The sequence below is a fragment of the Amblyomma mixtum genome, chromosome 10, assembly GCF_055824585.1.
Source record: "Amblyomma mixtum isolate Tamu chromosome 10, ASM5582458v1, whole genome shotgun sequence".
Lineage (NCBI taxonomy): Eukaryota > Metazoa > Arthropoda > Arachnida > Ixodida > Ixodidae > Amblyomma > Amblyomma mixtum.
Genome location: NC_143021.1, coordinates 98,617,422 through 98,638,941, shown reverse-complemented (window position 1 = coordinate 98,638,941; position 21,520 = coordinate 98,617,422). Strand labels below are relative to the sequence as shown.

General features: G+C 43.6%; 1 protein-coding gene across 1 annotated transcript in view; it reads left to right on the top strand.

Annotated features, from left to right (window-relative positions):
- Positions 1-21,520, top strand: part of LOC149326508 (arylsulfatase B-like) — an 87,163-nt gene that overhangs the window by 25,340 nt on the left and 40,303 nt on the right. Inside the window, exon 3 of the mRNA XM_089564598.1 lies at positions 10,715-10,827. Coding sequence (XP_089420724.1) covers positions 10,715-10,827 — 113 coding nt within the window. The remainder of the gene's footprint in view (positions 1-10,714; positions 10,828-21,520) is intronic.

Here is a 21,520-nt window from a genome sequence, read left to right as displayed (position 1 = left end):
TCATGTTTGCGCGCGTAATAGGTGCATGGATTTTTCCAGCTATTTAATGCATGCATTTTAATGGGTTTTTAAACGGTAGCATTTGTGTCAATTGGCAGATTGCATTCTTATGCAATATTCATAATCGCAAGTCGTAATAAATGTTTCACTTTGGCTGAAGTGGAGAAGCTCCTGCCGGAAGCACTGGCGTCTGTAAGCCAGGAAAACTGGCAAAACTGTTGTGTTCATGTGGAGCAAGTTGAGGCTGAAGCATGGCAACGCGATATGATTGTTGACGCTGAAATTGAACCGGTTGTCTTAGCATTTCTGACTCGTGCAACTCCTCCTCTGATGAGTCGAATACCGATTCCAGTGATGAAGATTTGAGTGGCATCGAGGAACTTGTCTGACTTCGAACTGATGTGTAATACATATGCTACTGAGGAAAGAGAGAGGACTCATCTGCTTGCTATGATCACCTTTGTGCGTGTGTGGGTGGAAATGTGAAATATGTGTGCATGTGGGTGTGTGTGTTGATCAGTCCATCGAGGAAATTGTAACATTTCCATCAAATTATTGCATCATTGCAATTCATTGCATCAAATTGTATTCGGCAGTAACTTGTAGTGTAGGTGGTGAGGTGGTCGTGTTAATAGTCTCTGTATAGAAGTAGAATTTGTAAGGGAGTGCAAATAGTATTTTTCCAATTAGAATAAGTATACTGGTACACGTCGTCAATGTGTGCAGTTTTTGGAAGAGTAATTGCAGAAAAATACGGTGGAGCTTAATGAAGCATTGTGTCAATTATTCGGAAAGTATCTCAAAATTTGAGAGCAAATTGGATTCATTTAAAATAATTTTGAACGTATACTGTTTGTTTCGTTCGACTGACTGAACAGGAATTTATTCAATTATGCTGTCAGAAAAGTTCGAATATTCACAAACCCCTAGGCATTGGCCTCATTTTGTGTGTGAGGGTTGGGAATGGTATGTATGGGTGTCTGATCTTCATGTCCTGAAAAGGATTTCCTGGTTTGGTGTTGTCTTGCATTACTGTCAATCTCTGGTCGTTTTGACATGTTATGCAGTGCCAGAGTTGAGGTAGCCAGTACTGTATGTTTTGTCCTTAATTTTTCGGAGGTGTGAATGATTTCAAGCTGGCTCTCGGTCAGTTGAGTGTGAATTTGTTTCGAGTCACGTCTTTGTTAGTACATTGGTCAGGTTTTCGTTTTATCAAATAGTGTTGTTCGATGGCTCCAAATTTTTTTTTCAGTTATGGAGCACTTGATTGTGTGTTGGTGTACATTCACTGCACGTGTCCTTTAATTTGTATGCACTGTGATCCATGCCTCTGGCTGTTTCCAGAATAAACCATTTCTCGCAAACACTGCCAGGTCAGCATTCTTTATTGTCCTGTCTAATTTATTGTTTGCTCTTTCGAAATATTTTTTCCTAGCATTGTACAACTTTTTCTGCATTCTTACTTGACGCTCCCACAGCTTGGAACTCTTTGTACCTGGCTGCATGAAATTCCTGCCTGAGCAGCTTCTGCTCTTCTAGAAGAGCAGGGAAATCGAGCCAAGCTGACTGTTGAGGCAGTACTATTTTCTTTCACTGTGGGAATCAATACTATGTTCAAAATTTAACACTTAACATGGAAAAACAGGCCATATCGAGGTGGTGTATGCATGGTGTATGGTGTATGCGATATGCATCAAATGAACAGATGCATGCAGTTCATTTCAGAACATGGAATAATATTCAAGTGATTCTGAAGAAAACGAGTTTTTTCATTCAAGTCACGCGAAATTCAACTTGCGATGAAAAAAAAATGTGCGAAAAAAAAAGTTTAACCATGCGGGATTTGAACCCACGCACTCCCATTGCCTGCCGACCCTCCGGAGCGACGCGTTAGACCACACGGCCACAAAACAGCGCGGAGGGGTACACCTCTCTCTATTTTTTTTTTTTTGCGGACTACTTCCGTAGCCTACACAGCGTTGCACATGATGTAGCGTTGGTAGCGTTCCCTCGCGGTACAAAGCAAAATTTAATAATGCATGAATCACTCTAAAGCGCTTTCAATCCAAATCTTGCACACTATAAAATGCTTATAAAGGTGTGCTAAGTGCATTATAAAATTCAACAAACCTCGTTTGTCGAATTGCACACGCAATGCACTTGGTGGAGCGACAGACAAATGAAAAGTGCACCGGCGGTTGGCTCACGTGACCCGTTCTTTGTAGACCGCCCAAGAAGCCCATGAGGTGGCGCCGAAGTGATGATAAAGCACGGAATATATCCAGATAACCCAATGAAGCTGGAGGCGTGACGAGGGCGGGATTTTGTCTTGCTACCATTAGTTCACTCATCTGAGGGCGTCGCCAGAGCTCGGGAAGATTCCGAGTTTCAGCAAACTCGGGCCTTCCAGCATAGCGCCCCAGGTGTTTGTTTCATTGGCTGGGAGCCTTGAAATCCTTTCCCAGCCAAGGATGGACGCTGAATTTACCTGAACTTCTTTTAAAACTTTTGCCATCAGCGATTTGAATTTTTTTCTTTATCTTCAATAGGGGGTACGAAATAACTTTTTTAGGTCGTTTACTCCACTTGTTTTGCACTTTTTATAAAATCCTGCAGAAAACAATTTTCGACGCCATGTGTTTGGCGCATGATAGCCTTAGATGCTTACGCGCCACTGAACTCAATAGAACTGTTACGGATAACATATTTTGCTTGTGGTATAATTGCCCTCATAACACCTATCTTCTGCGTCAGCGGGCGTGGGGTGCGGTTGTGATGGCAGCAGCCTGATGCCTAAATTAGCCGCCCCTCCGTCGCATGCAGACATTTCGGCTGGGACTGTGCTCTCCGCCTGTAGGGGAGGCCTTGTGGGAAGAATTTTTCTTGAGCTCGTTCCGTCTGAACTCGGACCTTCTGCCCTGTCCTAGTGCGAGTGAACATTCACTCGTAACCTTGCTGGGTAGTCGGAAGAGTTTGATTCCTGGGCATAGAATATTTGCATAAAATAGCATAGAATATTCATTAGCATAAAATATTCCTTCGCATATTCTAATCACTTATATTATCAACCACAATACTGTAGAATTAACAGCAAGATACAAGTACCTTGGCGTGCATCTTCAGTTTGACCTAACATGGCATCACCATATCGACCTCACCCTAACGTCTGCTAGCCGCTCACTTGGTCTCCTTAAACATACCTTCAGACACGCCCATATACACGTTAAAAACTGGCTTGTATAACTCTAATACGCCCTAAAATCAAATATGCTGCCGCCATTTGGGGCCCTGAACAAGCCTACGTTTTAACTAACGTAGAATCCTTGCCGAACCGTGCTCTTTGCTTCATATTTTCAGACTACTTACCCTTCACAAGGGTTACAGCATTCAATAAGCGTGCCGAACTGGAAGTTTTGGCACACACCGTAAATTTTCTCGATTAATAATTTTCCACAAGCTTTATCAGCACCCATCCCTTCGAACGTACTTCTTTCAGTCACCTCATGGCATCTTTCCACGCCGTGATCAATCTTTCAGAATTAAACCCCTATAGTGCCATTCATCGTCTTACGCCAATTCTTTCACTCTCCGTACTATCATTGAACGGCATAGCTTGCCATCAGTAATCGCCACAAAACTGACATCAAAATATTTCAAGAGCTTCTATGCTGTGACGGAAATGTGTCAAATTTGCTGTTTTTGTGTTTATTTTTGATTTTGGTGCTGTGCCTTATGTTTCAGCGTGTTTGGTTGTACTGCGCATTTTACTAAAGTGTATAAATTTTATTATTGATTGTATCGCCCCCCTCCCCCCCTTTTATGTAATACCCTCCTTTAGGGGTAACGTTAATAAATAAATAAATATTTATTTTTTAGCTTGCGTTATGGTTGTTGCGGCAATAATAACTTGTTTTTGTAAGCCAAACTGTCGTCCCAAGATTTCCCTCACAGCAAGGCCCGCCGTAGTCGACGTGCGCTTGATAGCGCACGCTATCATAGGGTGCAGTTGGAGCAGTCCGGCATGGATAAGTGGGGAGCACGTATTATACACTCTGTTTTAACCCTAAAAATGTCATAGGCGAATGGCAGGACTGGTGTGGTGCAGAGTTTTTGACCTAGCCTGCAGTATTTTTTCGTTCTGCAAAAGTCCTAAAGGGTACTTCACAATATACTTTATTTAGAGAAATCGGCAGAATAAAACCAACCCGTATAAATAGCTGTCATTCATTATGAGAAACCATTTCACTCAATGGAAACCTCAGTATTAATGGAATTATCCGAATGAGGGTGTAGAACAGTCATATGTGAAAATACAGCAAGATATCTGTAACGAATGTACAGCTTTGTTTGGGACGTTAAACCCCATAAACCAACCTAAACCAACCAGCTGATATAGGCTGCTCAGCAGTCGGGTTCCTACCCCCCACTTTCTTTATCCATCACCACCTGGCTCGACTTCCTTTGCGCTGAACGGGAGGAAGAACAGCGACTTCTGGTCGCCCAGGCGGTCGACGCGTTCGGCCTGTAAACTATGGCCGAAGAAAGGTCTTTTACTACTACTACTAGTCTTCTATAAAGTAGGCAATAAAATTCTAATATGCAAGGGTGCCAGGAAGGGAGACGCGATCTCGCCAACGTTATTCACTGCCTGTTTAGAGGAGGTATTTCGAGGCATTAACTGGCAACAGCTCGTGATAAGAGTTAATAGAAAACACTTCAGTAATCTCCGGTTCACTGATGGCACTGCCTTCCTAAGTCACTCAGGAAATTAACTGGAAAGCATGATCAATAAGTGAGACAGCCAGAGCAGAAGGGTAGGTCTGAAAATTAATATGCAGAAAACCAAAGTAATCTTCAACAGTCTCGCAAGAGAACAGCAGTTCACAATTGGTAGCGAGCTGCTGGAAGTGATAAGGAAATACTAGAGTAATAACTTTGGGGTGGATCGATTATGTTTGGTTGTCTCAATCATGATGGCAGTTTACCAAGATCCCTCAAGAGAAAAGTATACAACAGCTGTATGTTGCCGGTACTCACCTATGGGGCAAAACCTTTGCGACTAACGAAAAGTGTTCGGCTTAGGTTAAGCACATCTCAACGATCTATGGAAGAGATCGGAAGCGGGAAGAGTTAATGGGAGAACAAATGCGTGTTAATGAGATCTTAGTCGAAATCAAGAGGAAGAAATTGGTTTCGGCAGGGCATATAAAGCGAAGGCAAGAAACACTGCTGGTCCCTAAGGGTAACCGGGTTTATTCCAAGAGAACGCATGCGTAGCAGAGGGCAGCAGGAGGTAAGGTGGGCGGATCAGATTAAGAAGTTTTTGTACATAAGGCGGCCGCAGTTCCAAAGGACCGGGTTAATTGGAGAGACATGGGAGAGGCATTTGCCCTACAGTGCGCGTAGTCAGGCTGATAATGGTGGTGAAGGGTTGTTGCTAAGTTCACTTTTTTAGTCAGTTGGAAGATTCTACTTTGATGAACTTGCACAACAGCCAGGAAAAATGTTTGCAACAAAATGCCAATTACCTAGTTTTTAGCGACCCTAAAATGATACAAAATTAAAAAGTACCCTCATGACAGCGCTACTATATGAGTGCCCCAAGAAGCATTTCGAGAGAAAATTTGCCACTTACCTCCGGAACGCTGTCGCCGGTGGGCCTTCGTGTTTGCACTGGGCGAAGAATGTATGCAGTGAGTATTAGAATGCTAGCAGTGGGAGTCGAAATGATTCTTGCATTTCACCTCCTGAGCACGCTGCAGAGCTGGAATTGTCAGCCTGCACGATGCACCGATACAAGAAGTGCAAATAATGAAAAAAATATTTAAAAAAATTTTAGATTAAAAAAAATTGGTGACGATTACGTTATTCACTAATGCGAAATTTGAGCGCCGGTCATCAGCTGTTCCAGCTTTTCCACAGACTGAGGCAAAGAATTCGAGCAATACATGTATGTACAATTATTGGCGACTCATTCCACACATATTACTTCATCAAGGAACACTCCACTAATACTTCTTGATTGTCATGAAGGAAGCTTTGTGGACGGCGAAATAGATGTATATATCCTCGACTTGCTGCACAAATGCCTGGTTCTCAGAGACGAGGTTTGCGAAAGAATTTCGCGAGGTTGTCACAGCTGTGGGAGCCGTTACGAACGAGAGAAACGGGATTTTCTCCCGCATTAGTGGTGAGAAATTCCCGCTTCTCTTCATAGCTACAATAAAGTCCCCACCAACCCTGCCACCCTGGCAGGTGGCAGCGTTTCTGGCCCAACGTTGGCAATGCCAAAGCATGCAGCGCACATATGTCACTACCGCCACGTAGCTTAAAGCACGATTGAGGTGTCCACTGTTACAAGAGGGCAGTTATGCGCATTCCCTCAGGTTCATGTGGCCGCCGAGATGTGTGAGACAGATACTGCGCGTTTCCTTTCCTCAAAAACCAACTTACAAATTTTACCCTCTGCTTTCCAAGCCCCCGCTCTATTGGTTTCGCAGCAGTGAGAGACAGACACTGCGGATTTCCTTTCCTGAAAAAAATGCCGAAGACGCTTTGTCAATTCTAAAGTGTGATTGGCGAAAGCCTTGTGGTCACCCAAGCCACTGCCACTTCCCCGAACCGCTTGGCGCGTAATCACGGGGCCGCTTGACATCCATGCGTCTCACTCACTGGACTGCAACGAGACGTCTGGCGAAGTAGCGGCGGTGTAGCTGAAACCGCCGACGCGCGCACGCTCGTTCTACCGCTACTGTGTGAAGTCACGGTTGCTATGCACAGCTGCGTCCCCCATTGGCGCGCCGGTTGCTAAGGAGGGCAGGAGGTTGCGCTATTGCTTTCTACTTTCCAAGCGTCCGCTCCATTGCTTTCGAGCTTAAAGGGTTTCCGCTGATAGTAACAACGGACAACGGCGACGGCGAGGCCGCGAAACGCAGAAATGAGCCCCTAAGAGCTCCGCTCAAAAAAACAAACAAGTGCTCTCGGAAGCAATCGACAAGACCATTAGCCAGTAAATCATGAAATGGTAGATGGTTTTATAGCTAGAAACCAGGGATTTGTACGTGCTATCCCGTTGGCAGAATACAAATACCTATCGCTTCGTAACAATCGAGCCTTTCCTGAGCTACCGAGCATTAAAGAAAAATAGAAACGCACGGTAGCAAAAATATTTCCTGCTCTGAACTACGCAGTTCATTGCTTCCCGCTGAGTCGAAAGAGCGGGGCGCTCCGTTTCGAAACGTTTTTGTGGACTAAGACTCGACGCATCGTTGTGAATTTTAAATTTATATGACAACAGAAAGGCCACTTTCGTTATATGAAGGTGAAAAGCTTATAACTACCGCTTAGTGAACATTACCTCAGCTGCACTCGCTCTGTTCATAACATATTCATTGCGCACGGGCGAAGTCAACCTAGTTCACATGGTTTAAAAGTGGGGTATAGGTTTGTTTTGGTTTATGGGGTTTAACGTCCCAAAGCGACTAAGGCTGTGAGAGACGCCGTAGTGGAGGGCTCCGGAAATTTCGACCACCTGGGGTTCTTTAACGTGCACTGACATCGCACAGTACACGGGCCTCTAGAATTTCTCCTCCAAAGAAATTCTAGCCACCGCGGCCGGGATCGAACCCGCGTCTTTCGGGTCAGCAGCCGAGCACCATAACCGCTGAGCCACCGCGGCGGCAAAAGTGGGGTATAGTAAACATGTTTTGAACTAGAAATGCTACGTGTACTGTCCGAGCTCTGAAAGCGCTCGCTTTGTCGACTCACGCTCCAAATATATTGCTAGCCACGTGGCTCCGTTGTCCGGGCCACTCTAGGAAAGAAGGACATGTAGCGCTCGTTTTATTCGTTTGTTTCAGTACCTTTCGGTAACGTTAGAAGGGCACTTAACAAACGACACACACTGTCATCTCTGACAGAGTCATATTCATGGCCCAGCAGCCTTATAAATAGAGCAGCTTTCCCGTATGACCACAGCACCATTTCTTTTCAAGTGCATTTTCTGTTTCAGTTTACAGTGTAGCATACCTGCGGGCCGAGGAGATTGCATTCTTTTCATCCTCTAAAAACATCCCCCCGTTACGCATACAATAGCAGTGATCTGAAAATAGTGCAGGCTTCTGTCATTCTTGAGCATCCAACACTGGTGTGTTTTTATCGGCCTGTATTTTCATCCCTGCCTTTGGAAATTTTTTATCATATTAAACATGGCCCTGGCAGTAAACCACTGCTCGGTTTTTACTGCGGAGACGACAGAATTTTTTATACTTGTTCTCCACATTTCCGACCTGACATTTAGGATGCAGTCGACTAGTATAACATGCCACTTTTCCAACACTCTGCACTTCATTTTTACCACCTGTGCTGATTGTGCATCTCTTGTGTGGCATCTCTCCTTTCATTCTTTAATAACGCTCACGTGTGCGAGTTCAGTAGAGCAGTGAAGAACTGACGCAATTATAGAAGAGCTAACTGCAATGTCTTGGTAAGAAACTTTTAATTTAGCCGATTTTTTTTCTTGATTTTTTGATGGTATTGGTTTGAAAACTGACTTTGAAACATTTTTTTATGCCATGTTCAAGCATTCTTCGATGCTCAATACTATACTTGGTACTAGCGTGAAGAAACCATGATATAAGAGACGAATAGAACGTAAACAAAAAAAACGCCCTTTTCGCTCTTTTACACTTCCAGCAAGAGACAGGCGTTAGCCCGGTAGCAAAGAGCCTGAGAAGCTGAAGGGACCCCGATAAATCAAGCTAAATTCTATTTTTGTTTATTACACTATCGTCCGTCTGAAAGGAAATTCTCATAAGTATTGGTGCGCAGTTAACCGTCCTATTTGCACGTCATGCCAATAATTGAGCGACCCTCCGTAACAGTGCCGTCCGATAGTTTCATTCCCCACTATAATAAACTATAGCAAATGCATCGAGACGCCCAGAATAATGCTTTTTGCGTTTTAATCGCTTTTAATCCAATCGAGAAAAATTTTTGAGCAAGCAATTGCCACATTTTTACTGGTACTCCTTGGAGAATTCGGAGGGTAGTTCCGCTGCAGAAATTTTTTTCGCGTTCATTTACCTTTAATCCTTTTTAAATAATGTCCGACCGGAAAGCTTCAACCGTTTGCAAACTAAAAATTATTTGTTTTAATATATCTTGCTGTCTCCGAGTTTAAGGTACTTGTAATGATTTTTTTTCATTGCTTACGAGCTTATGCAAGTTCACGGACTGATCCCCAGACAGCATTAGCCAAGATGTCTGTTTCGAGCGTGCAGGCGGCGTGGCACTCTGCGGGAGCTTTGTATGATAGAGCAAAAAAAAAAAAAATCACCTGTCAAGCTGAGCGCTTCCACTCTATTCTTCACGACAATGCACACTCCTTCGATGTCATAGAACAGGTGGACTCTCAGCAATTTCGACTTGCTGTCGTCTGCCAAACTGAAGCAACCCTGACCTTCCAAACAACGACGTTTTCCTGTTTCTCCACTAAAAGCTCCACTAGAAGAGAGGACTGAGCCCGACGATTGAGTAAGAAATGTACGGCTGCCGTAGAAAGGAAGTCTTGAATCACGCGGGTATGCCGAAATTTTATAGTGCTGCAAACAATATACTCACGAGGTTGGCTCTTATGTCCTGCAAGTCTCATATTCGGCAATCAGTGCAGCTCTTGGTGTCTTACAGCTTAAAGTATGAACCAAAAGTTTTGAACGGCTTTGGTTTATGCGACCGCGTACAGCATTTTGACAAAGCCTATTGACAAAGGTGAAGTTACGTTGCGGATTGACTTCCTGTCTTCCTAAATAGTTTTCTTTAAATACATATTGAATTTGGTAATATTTGTTATAAAGGTATAATTCTTAATCTAGTGCAAACTTTCGGAGTTTAAACTCCAGGGGAAAAGCGGTTTCCTGATTATGATAGTTTTGCTAGGCCCATCCAGTTACAAAAAGCGCCCTTAGATGACGCCAGCTGCCCAGCGGTGGAATTAACCTGCAACAAAAAAATTAGGGTGCCAGGAAGACCGTCGCGCGGCCGAACAGTTTGGAGTAGTGACTTAACCAAGGACGCTGCACCCCTGTAGCCTTGTGGTCACTGCCAAGAAAACCTATAAACGCGAGAAGTGCACCTTTTTAGTTTTATGCCGTATATTCAACGCGCTCGTCAGTAAAGTGTATAGTGTGTTGCATGCATGATGAACAAGACTGTCGCCCAGTACAGTTTTTCCCCCCTGTTTCACAAAACCGGACTTTGCCTTCACTCAGGTAGCTGAGAGGGATTCTAGGGATGCTAGAATAAAAAAAAACGAATTACATTTGTCCGCTTTAAATAGTTTGTCTTAATGTTATTTTTGTATACGTATGTAATATTTTCTTTGTGAACTTCACTTGTACCGTGCCAGGAAATAACTCTTTGAAATGAAAAACCCTGCTTGCTGATATCTGTGTACCAAGGGTCGAGGGCTTGTCAAGATTTCTGGCTTTTTCCCTCGACTCCTTTTCATACGTGTAGGCACGAGTAAAGAATAATATTATTATTATTATTATTAAACCTTGCAACTTTCATTCGCCTCGGCTGGGATGTAGTTTAAGTCGCAGATGTAGTGCACGAAAGCACTTTCCGCTAGTGCTTTGCTCCGAATGAGGTTCAACGTACGCAAGCCACTTGGCAAAAATGTGCGTGTTCCTTAATGGACGCTTTAATTGTGCAGGTCTTCAGCATGATGTTTTCTATGTCGCTGAGGAAGGGGGCATGAACACCACCGTTCTGACCATGGCTGAGCAGCTGCGCAAGCTTGGGTACCGCACCTACGCTGTGGGGAAAGTAAGTGCACGTCCCTTATGCACATCTGCATTTCGATATTTACCATATTTCTGCAGACGACGGTGGAATGGGCGGCAAAGACCAATATAATTGAACAATTGTCCATGGGTGAGTGCCATCAGCAAGGATGGCAGTTCAGGGCGCATATATCTGGCATAAAAGTAACCAAAAGCACTACACACTCAGTCTTCTGCCTCTAGCTTTTTTGCGGAGCATGGTGTTCTTACACACAGTAAAACTGGGCAAACAATTACTAACATAGGTCATATGTTCGGGAATTGAAGGAAGAAACACAGCGCATCCAAACAAAGAGAAAAAAAAAAACAATAGAATCCTGTAAAAGGTTAGCATCTAACGTGTGTTCCGAACACACCTGCTACAGAAAAATATTTAGCAAAATATGGTATCTTTCAGGGTGTCCGCAGTGACAAATAGGAGTTGTTTTTGAGAACCTGGACATGCGTGCTTGCGAAGAGACCGTTTCACTCAAAGCGCCGTAGCTTGAATTCAGCAGGCAGTGTTCAGCCGTGCACACCCGCAACTTTATTTCGTTACGCTCTTTACTCCTATTGCACTGGCTTCTACAACATGTAGGTCAGTACCACGCCTGACGTAAAGCTCACAGTCGTAAAGACTAAACAGGACAGTGATGATTGGAATCGTTTGCTGAGTTGTACCTTTGGAGACGTTTCAGGGTTGCTCCGGCATAGAGATGATATATCGATTGTCGAAAAAGTGCGGTGGTGTCGGAGGTCACGTTTTTTCTTCTTCGGAGTAGCTTTTTTACGAGGTCAGAAAATAACCATTACTTTAATCAATAAAAAAATAGCATTTTAGTTCTACAGTGTACAGCGGTGCCCGAAACCTCAACATCAGAAGCTCAATCAATCAATCAATCAATCAATCAATCAATCAATCAATCAATCAATCAATCAATCAATCAATCAATCAATCAATCAATCAATCAATCAATCAAGTTAACATCTTTTCGGTCAGTAGGTTCTTTCATCATTGTCCAACGTTTACAGAAATCACATTGTACCTAGATGGCTTGCGGAACAGGTAGAGCGGCTTTAGTAGCAGCCCTGGTGAACAAATAATTTGACATCGTTAGACTGTTATCATCAGACTCGCCACAGTGCTAGAACTTATCGAATCTAAGGAAAAAATTGGGGATTCTTCCTTCTTCATGGTTTACCTTTCCTTCAATTACTGTTGCTTTCATCCTTATAAGCAACTCAGCAAGCTTTTCATTGCTCAACCCTTTTTGGATTGAACACTTAACCAGGGCCTAGGTTTTAACTCTACTTATGTCACAGATACACCCTAAGCGATTTTTTGTCGTTTCGGTATTAAGGACGATCATTGCCTCCTGGAAACGACGTATGGTGCGGGGTAATGATTACCTGCTTGAATAAGCAGCCCTCTCTAGATTTGAACGGCTAAGTGCTTCTAGCTATCTGCCGGTGAGACTAACCGAGAGACAAAGACCATTAATTTTTTCCCTCGTTGTTTGGTTACTTCCTGTCGTCATTATGGGGAGGTAAACCACCTACGTTGATTCTTTATTTGTGGCTAATTAAACTGTGGCCTGCTTTCTTTAATAGATTTTCACTAGTAGACGCAGCAAGAGGGGGAAAACGGCACAAGATGGTCATGAAAAGAGGGCTGTCGCTATCCGTGCGAATGCTAGACTCTGCTGAAAGGAAGTTCTATAGACATCGGAGAGAATGGCTTGTTGGGATGCTGATATGTGCACACGATGCTTTTCGAAACTTTGTCAGGATGAATTGCTGTATTACACATTAAGGATAGGGGCAATTTCCTTTCTTTGCTGTAATTTATTTTACAGTCTACTGGCGAACCGATGCAAATGGGCCTATGTCGGCCGCCGCTTGCCATGAAAGGAATCTAAGAATTTAAGAAGTATTTTTGAACTGCCAGTTACTACAAAAGTAGTCGTATATTCTGCCCCAAAACGCCAGCGAGTACCGATTCGGCCGCGAAGAGCTTTGCCTCAGTACACGCATTGCTGAAGAAGCATTTTATGCGTGGCACGCCGTTACATTCGCTATGTCTATGCTATCAGGCTCGCGAAAGCATTCTGAGAAAGCAGGTGATACTTAAATAACCACGCGTTTCGAGAAAGCAGCGACATTATTAAGAAAAGTAGTGGTGTTATCTTACACGAACATCTTGAATGCCCTATCTGTCCCACATATCTTCGCCCACCTATTTTAGGTCATTTTTGTCTACTGGATTATATTATTTGTGGCGCTCGGCGACAGAGAGAAAAAAGTGGGGGCGCTCAGGCTGTAGTACGCCCGACAGCTAGGCAAAGAGTCAAAGTTTCGGTCGCTACTTTGGCGATACGCTTTCGTTCCTCTGTAGGCTTTGCCTTTTATGAACGAAGGTATGCCCTCGTACGTTCCTCTCGTCGAAAGAATGGCTACACCCTACCAGATGATAATAGAAATAAATTAGCACCCGCTGAAGTAGAAAAAAAGGAAAAAACATTAATCTTTTTTGGGGTCGCCCCGGTTCCTTGTTCACATTGACAGCGGACGGACGAAATTGGTGACTTACGTACGACAGTGGTGTCGTAATTACCGGGCGTAAATATCGCGAGGATTGCCGCGCGTCTGGTTTGAAATATATGGAGCACTGATGATTTACTCATGAATAATGATTAATCTCTCCGAATTCAGTCTTGGGAAGGTTTATTTGTTATGGTAAATAAGTTAGTCACCGAAAGTACTAAGGCTCCATTACCTTTCGTTTCGCTTGAAGTGAAACAAAGAGTGTTCTCGCACACATTCACACAATCACGTTCTACTCAGAACTTAAGGTGCGGTATGCGTTAGAAGTTCTAAGCAATGTTTAGGGCAGATCCTGGTGAATACCTAACTTTACTCATAAACATAAATGCATTTGAGATAGTGTTTTCAGACTTGACGGCCATACTTCAGTCGGAAAATGGGATAAAAACGCACCGGGCCATCTCTTATAACAGCAAGTAGAGCCACGCGCGCGACAATGGTAGGTCTCATACTTTAAAACCGGTGGCCACATTGTGTTTTCTTTTAGTGCGAAAACACTATTCCGAGCAACCACCGAGCAAGTTCTTGCGATTTAGTGGGTTGAAGATTTGTGTTTGTTTGTGCCATGTGGTTTGCGATGTTTGTTGGATTGTGCGAAGTGAAAGAAGTAAATAAAAATGAATGAAATAATTATGCGCGACTGGGATTCGAACCTGCGGCAGCACGACCAGATAAGCTTCGCTGGCTACTGCGCGAGAACACTACGCGACCGCTGAAGCCTTTTATTTTTCATTAGTGTACTTGCTACAATAATGGGATGTTTTATGTACATGAGCTATCTGCAAACAATAAGGAAACAGCGGCACATCAATGCCCATAAGGAACGAAGCGCGAGAAAAGAGTCAATTCGGTGCACATAGCTAATACATCATAACACGACAAATGTAAGTAATCAAGAACTAGAAAAAATGGCAAGGAATAATCCAGTACTAAAAGCGAGTGCAACTCCGGATAAAACTCGTTCTGGGAGCACAATTTTTTTTTTTTTGCGCACAATAATTCTACAGAAATGGTCTTTAGCAGAAACAACAGATTCCCAATGTCGCTCCTCAATGCGTGTTTTCCACATGGGCAGCGGCTTTTACCAACGGCGTCCCAGACTAGGGACCCGATCAGCCTTTCCTTCAACTAAGGCATTGTGGCTTTAACCCTTTCGGCCCTGGCGGTGTCAATTGACACCACAACACAAATATTCCGTTCACGCCTCAGTAACAGAAGAAAATGCTACTAAATTTTAATAGAGTATTTCCTTGGGGATTCCTGTTGCTATCGGCATCGCTGTCCACGCTCTTCAATTGAGCTGTGCGGTCTAAGGAGGAAGAAGCAGCAGCATGGGAGGCATGTAGTGAAGAAGCCGAGGTGTAGCAAATTTGTGGATTTGTATCTCACTAACCATTCGTTCTTCTGCGCTCAGATTTTTGTATGTTGTGTGAAACGCCTATCCAAGCTCACATACCCGTCGTAAATATTATTGAATGCGTGGACGCTGCGTTTGAACATATTTGACATGTACGATTTTGACACCATCAGGGCTCAACGGTTGCGAGCGGTCGCCATTGAGTGATGATAGGTGATCTTTGTAGAAGAGAATCTGTTTGCATTTTTCCGGATGCACTGATATCAATGGCCTTTTTGGAATGCTGACATGAATGTTCATCGCAGAAAGTGGATGAACGAATAAAATTATCTTTTTAATAAATTGGAAGAAAGAAATTTTCGCTATCATACAAGGTGAATATTCGGATCTAGCCTGGAAAGAACCCTGCGGATGTCAGAGAACAGCAACAGGACCAAAGGAATAGCGAGAATAAATGCACACCTGACCTAGCGCTTTTATTCTATTTTTTACCGCTCTCCTCCTGTGAGCATCGACTCTGAGCTGCAAGAAGCGACCGGGGTATTCACACTACAACTCGCGCGCCACCGCTCGTGCAGCACTTGTGGCGCACCCTCGACGCTAGGATCAATGCAGAGTGTTTGGCTAAGTTTTCTTGAGAAAGCGTATTTGGAGTGCTCATAAACAGCTTCTGCTTTCTCCCCGGCCGAGAGGTATCCCCAACTCGTAAGCTTATGGATGAGAAGTAATTTATTGTCACCTGTAGAGAAAAGCATTCGCTGAAGAGACAGACAGGGCGAGATTATCTTCCACTTTATCAATTCTTCTATAGCAAACAGCTGGTTTGAAAACAGGTGCAAATCAGATGCATTATGTTTCCGCAAGCTTAGAACTTAGATAGAACTTAGATGTGCAGAGCTCCGCGCTGGGCCTGATGGAAGCGCTTCAAAAAGCTCGATAGAGGAGGGCGTTACAGATTCGAGGAAAGCCTTGATCGTGTCCCCAGTCACCTTCCAGGAAGGCTAGGCAAGTTTTTAACGTCTGTATTGTTGATGTGACGTACACAAGCTGGAACACAAGCCTGTCAGCAAAAAAAAAAAATGAGCTGATACAAAACTCAGGGTAAACAGGAGCGAGCGGCGTCTTTTGTGGCAACTGCAAGATCCATCTATCCCTTACCAATTAAAAAAAACTTCTTTAGAGGTCTCCACACAGCAAAATAAAAAATTTGTGCGTTCATTTCTTTCTTGTCGGTTGCGATTGCCAAAACGGTCTCTTTCGCATTTTACACCCATTGAGCCCTGATGTACGATTTTGACACCATACCGCTAAATCAGTTAATACCTGCACCACAAGCTTTAAATTTTTACTGCGTGGTTATTGGGCCTTAGGCATTGTAAAAACACAGCAAAAAAATCTACGACTGAAATAAAAAATCCAGGGCCGGGCTTTAATAAACGTTTTCATCATCATCACAGGCTGTGTAATCCAATTAAATATACCATATCTAAGGGTTCATCAACAAATGGTAGTGGAGTGAGAAATTTCACAGAACGCGGCGTCAAATTATCATTTTTTCCGATGTCCGTTGCATGATGTCTCAGAAAAGTATTGCATCTTTACAATTAATGAAATAATGTTCAATAGCTTAAGAAGCCTCAAAAAGGCGAAACATCGCCTTAGAGACGAAAATTCCTTTTTTTTTCTAGCTATGTTTTAACAGGTAACGTCTCACTGTACAGCTTAGTGAAAAATGTTATTTTTCAAGGTGAGAATAGTATTTTGCGTGCTCTCTTGAGTACGTCATGTCCCGTTAAACCAAAATACAGAGAGCAATACGTTGGAGTAAGAAAAAGCATACAGATTAAGTCCTTGTACAACCGTTTTCTCGGAAGAGGAACTAAGCGAAAAAACGAGCCAGTAGGAAACGAACAGACAAATACTCCTTATGCATGAAGCCCCACAAACACGGACGGTCAAAAACATTAGAAGACACAACGATGCTCGGTAAAGCATGAACTATATTTACTTGCAGGAATGCACACACTATTGGATGTGCAGTGTCCCAGAAAAACATGAAACCTGGAACCATCTGTCGGACATACAGGTGGTCTAAACCGAGGCCGCCAGAGCTTAGAGGCCAGAAAGGTTATCACGCCTCATTGATTCAAAGCATTAATTCCACACAACAGTGGCGACAACTCTGTGGAAACGCTGGATATCAAGTGTTGTGCAATGAGCATTTTTCAGTACATAATACATTTTAGTCGCCAGAAACAGATTGCATGCGGTCGCCTTGCCAGAGATCGAGAGACCATTGGGCACAAAACTCTAAGCATAGCGCTGAAGAGTTGCCACCCTGTCTTTCCAGTAATGTGCATTGTGCTTATAGACATTCAAAGGAACGCCAAGATACTTTGGTGGCGTACTTGTCGATTTTATACCAGCATACTTTCTAGGTGTCGTTCCCTACATACAAAACCAGCTACCGCAACTCCTAGAACAATAAATTCGAGCTCCTGACACTGAACAGAAGTCCTCCGTTCAACGGATAACCTCATCGATGCTTGGCTTATCAGAGCAGAATAACGCGAGGTCATCCGTATTGGATAATATTTTCAGTTCGTGACCAATAATACGAAAACCATTGACAGCTGCACTGTTTATGACACTTAGCCGAAGTGGTTCCAAGTATAATCCGAACAGGAGCGGGAACAGCGAGCAACCCTGTTTCACAGAGGACTGAAATCGGACTGGTTGTGAGTGAAAGCCATTAACAATGAAGCGTGTTGATCAGCTTTTGTAACAAAGGCGCATCCCAGTAGTAAGAATTGAACCAAAAGTGCCGTGATTTATAAGAGCAAAAAGAAATCAATAGGACACCCAATCGAACGCATTTGCTAGGTAAATTTGCAGTAGTGCTAATCGTTTTTGAGCTTCACTGCAATACTGCAACACCGTGCGCACTATATATACCACGTGTCCCAGCTAAATGTAACCAAGCTTTTAAAAAACACAGGATGCCCTAGCCGTCTGAAACCAGCTAAGGGTTTTTAGAGTCGCGTGACCTAGTCTGCACTATTTTTTTTCGTTTTTCAAGGTTAAGTAAGAGTTAAGCTTAATTAGCTAACTTTTTAATTATTGATTTGATGAACAAAATGTCAATGGAAATGTTTTAGATCGCTTTGAAAAACAGCTGACTGAAACATTTGCAGCAACGTACTGTTTACGTAAAGTAGTTTTTTTACAGGCCTTAAACCGTAATTCGGACAATAAGAAAAAGCTGCCACGTGACAACGGTGCCACTTCAACGTCCTAAGATGCACCTTAGAGATAAAAATCCTGTTTTTCCTGAAGTCCTCTCCTCGATGAGAATTTGGGTGCACAATGGGGCAGAGATGCAAGCGAGCAGCTGGTCACGTGATAACTTTCTTTTAAGGCCGATGTATGAAGCTACGTAAATCGTAACTTGACGTAAACAGCACTACTAGCGGTTTTTCGAAGCGATCTGAAACATTTTCGTTGACATTTTTTTCCGAAGTCAGTAATTAAAAAGTTAACTAATTAAGATTAACTAGCTAATTAACTTTGAAGTATAAAAAAAATACTCGAGACTAGGCCGTGCGACTCTGAACAACCTTCAGTTGGTTTCACTGGACTAAGACACTTCATCTATTTTAAAAGGTTGGTTACATTTAGCTGGGATACCCGGTATATTAGACTGTATTGACTGATCCCTCAAGCCGCACGTTTGATGAGGCCCAATCAAAGTAGCGATTGCTGCTGTAGCCCATTTGAGAGGACTTTGGTGAAGATGTTGTAATCAACATTAGAAATCCTGATAGTTCTATAGTCGTCTACAATTCGTAGCTTTTACTTATCGTTAGTTTTTTCGGATTAAGACAATATGACTTCTGGTAAATGACTGTGGCAAAAATGCAGCATCAATACTGGTTACAAAAAAAATTGGAGTAAAACAGTAAATAACAAAAATTTTAATATGTTATAAAATTCCTCTGAGAAGGCCGCGAAGCCCCTGGGTTTTCTGAAGGGGTAATTGATTAATTTCATCTTCCAATTCACCCAAGGTCATATGACTACTTATTATCGTTCACTCGTCCCCAGAAAGCGGCGAAACCATAGACACCCAGGGCGCTACATGAACATCGTCAGGAATGGTTGAAGCGGCTGCAAAGAACGAGGTGTAGTATTTTGGCAACTTGGTTACTATTTCATCGGTACTTTTTACCAGCGCGCAACCACAGTAGAGCTCAGAGACGCGCATGGCACCCACGTGGCGACGCACATCAGGCAAGGCCTGTCTAGTTGGCTCCTCACAGTGCAAAGCGCGATTGCTGCGGGATCGTACACGGGCCGCTCGAAAGCGTTCTGCATCGAATCTTTGAAGGGGACACTACAGTTGCAATTTATTCTATGTGCCGACACACGCCTCTTGTTAAACTGTAACACATTCTCGTACTGTGTGTTGCACATCCTCTTCTTCATCAGCTAATGGGACTATCAAGCTAATATTCGTTCGCCCTTCGTACTGCATTCGTTTTGGCATGGACAACGCTCTGGCAGACAAACGACACTAGAGCAATACACGTTGACGCTGATATATTGCTGCATAAATGCGGCAGTGGAGCATAGGCCGCCGGCGTATATTGGCATTAACGATGAAAAAGTTGAAGACGCGCACAAGTGGCTCCATGGGTCCGTAGACAACTCATTCGCACTTTCAGATACGTGGCGCTGGTGTCCACTTTGCTTTCGTTCAGTATTTTACGTTAAGCAACGCTAAACAGCCAGCCATTTTTATTCTACATTCGTTCTCCTATATTCTATTCAACAAAAAAGTATTACGCTATTTTCTCCTCTTCTCAATATAATGATTGGAAATTAACGCTCCGCTATAGTTAATTGGTTTCAAGGGCGGACGCCTTCATTCATTTCACTATTTTCAACAGCCCCTCATTTCTCTTCCCACGTTTACTGAATGTCACACTAATGGTTTGGAGCGGATGTGATTCGAATGAATCCTCATCTACACGGCCGAGAAGCGAACGAGGTGCGTTTCGAACACATGAAAAGGAGTGTGCATTGAACATGGATAAATATGAAAGTCATTGTCAAAATGCAGTTATCTGCTGTGCACTCCTCTGTGCCCATCTGTTATTTAACTGCCTGCTATTTAACCCCTCAGCTTATTCGCGTGATATGAGGTGCCCAGGACAGTGTGTGCTGCAGGACCTCCTGCTGTAAGGCTTATACTGTGTTTGTACATTCTTTTTAAGCATGAAATGCTTTTAGCCCCCGTTGTCGCCAGTGTGGTGACGTCACGCCGAGACCGAGATCCACTCATCCGGGCATTGAAATCCACTCATCCGGGCATTGAAATCCACTCATCCGGGCATTGAAATCCACTCATCCGGGCACTGAATTCCAGTCATCCGGGCACTGAATTCCAGTCATCCGGGCACTGAATTCCAGTCATCCGGGCACTGAAATCCACTCATCCGGGCACTGAATTCCAGTCATCCGGGCTCTGAAACGAGAACATCCGGGCACCGTACGAGACTTAACGAGAATTAACGAGACTCTGTAAGCCCTCCTACGCGACCGGCATGCAAGCACCGGTTGGTCTCCAAACGAGACAAAAAATAACTGCTGCCAGTGCCTTCTCAATGTTTATCAAGATATCAGTGGAGCTGTGGGTTTGATTATGCACGGAATTATAATTTCCGATTTCTAATAACGCGTGCAAAAAGCACATAAATGCCACGTTACACTTCGTTGACATACGTGATCTCTTAGGGGCTTCGCGCATCGAAACAAAGCCGCGCAGGCGCACAGGGGCCCGGGGGAGAAGCGCTGCGTTCAAAGGGCAAGGCATCGCGCCGAACGGGTGGTGGCGTTCCTCCCTTCCATTACGGTGCGGTTCGGGTGTCCACCGAGATGACATTAGGCCCGTAAACATTTCATGCTTACTGTACTCTCGTTTACGGGAGAGGCAGAGATTTTATTTATTCAGAGGTTACCCCTCAGCGCCCATAGGCGTTACAGCAGGGGGGTTACAGCATTGAAAAAAAATACATCCTCGTGAGTACAGCACACCTGCATTTCACTGAGTCGATTCCATACGCCTATTTTTTTAACAAATAAAAAGAGTTTGCGTAAGTGGCTGCCCTTGAGTGGTACTCACGACTAACAAGTAAAGGCGGGCTAGTTAGTGGTTGACACTGGAGTGCATATTGCAACCGCGCAAAACGACAAGGGACGAAGAGAGGAAAGCACAGGACAAGAAGCGGAACTTCAACTAAGGTTTATTACAGAAAGATGAGATTTATACATGATTCGTAATCACACCTGATAAACAGCCACCATTACATTATACAGGCACGTGGGCGCGTGGGGCATAAGTTAACATCTAGATAGTTGAATTATTTCTTGTATAACGATACTGAAGTGGAGCTGATTCACCGGTCATTTTCTTTTTTATGCAGTAGGCTTCAAAAATTTCCCTGCTAAGCTGGGTCGTCAATTTTTTCAAGACAATCGTGTCGCGGAACCTAGGAATGCAGTTACGACAATGGCTACAGTGTTTTGCCAGTTCCCCGCTCACCGCCAATGATTCAACGGCTGCGCGATGCTCCTGAAGTCTAACATTCAGGCAACGTCCAGTTTGCCCTATGTAGCAATTCCCACATGTGAGGGGTATTTTGTACACCACCCCAATTTTGCAGGGAACGAGCTT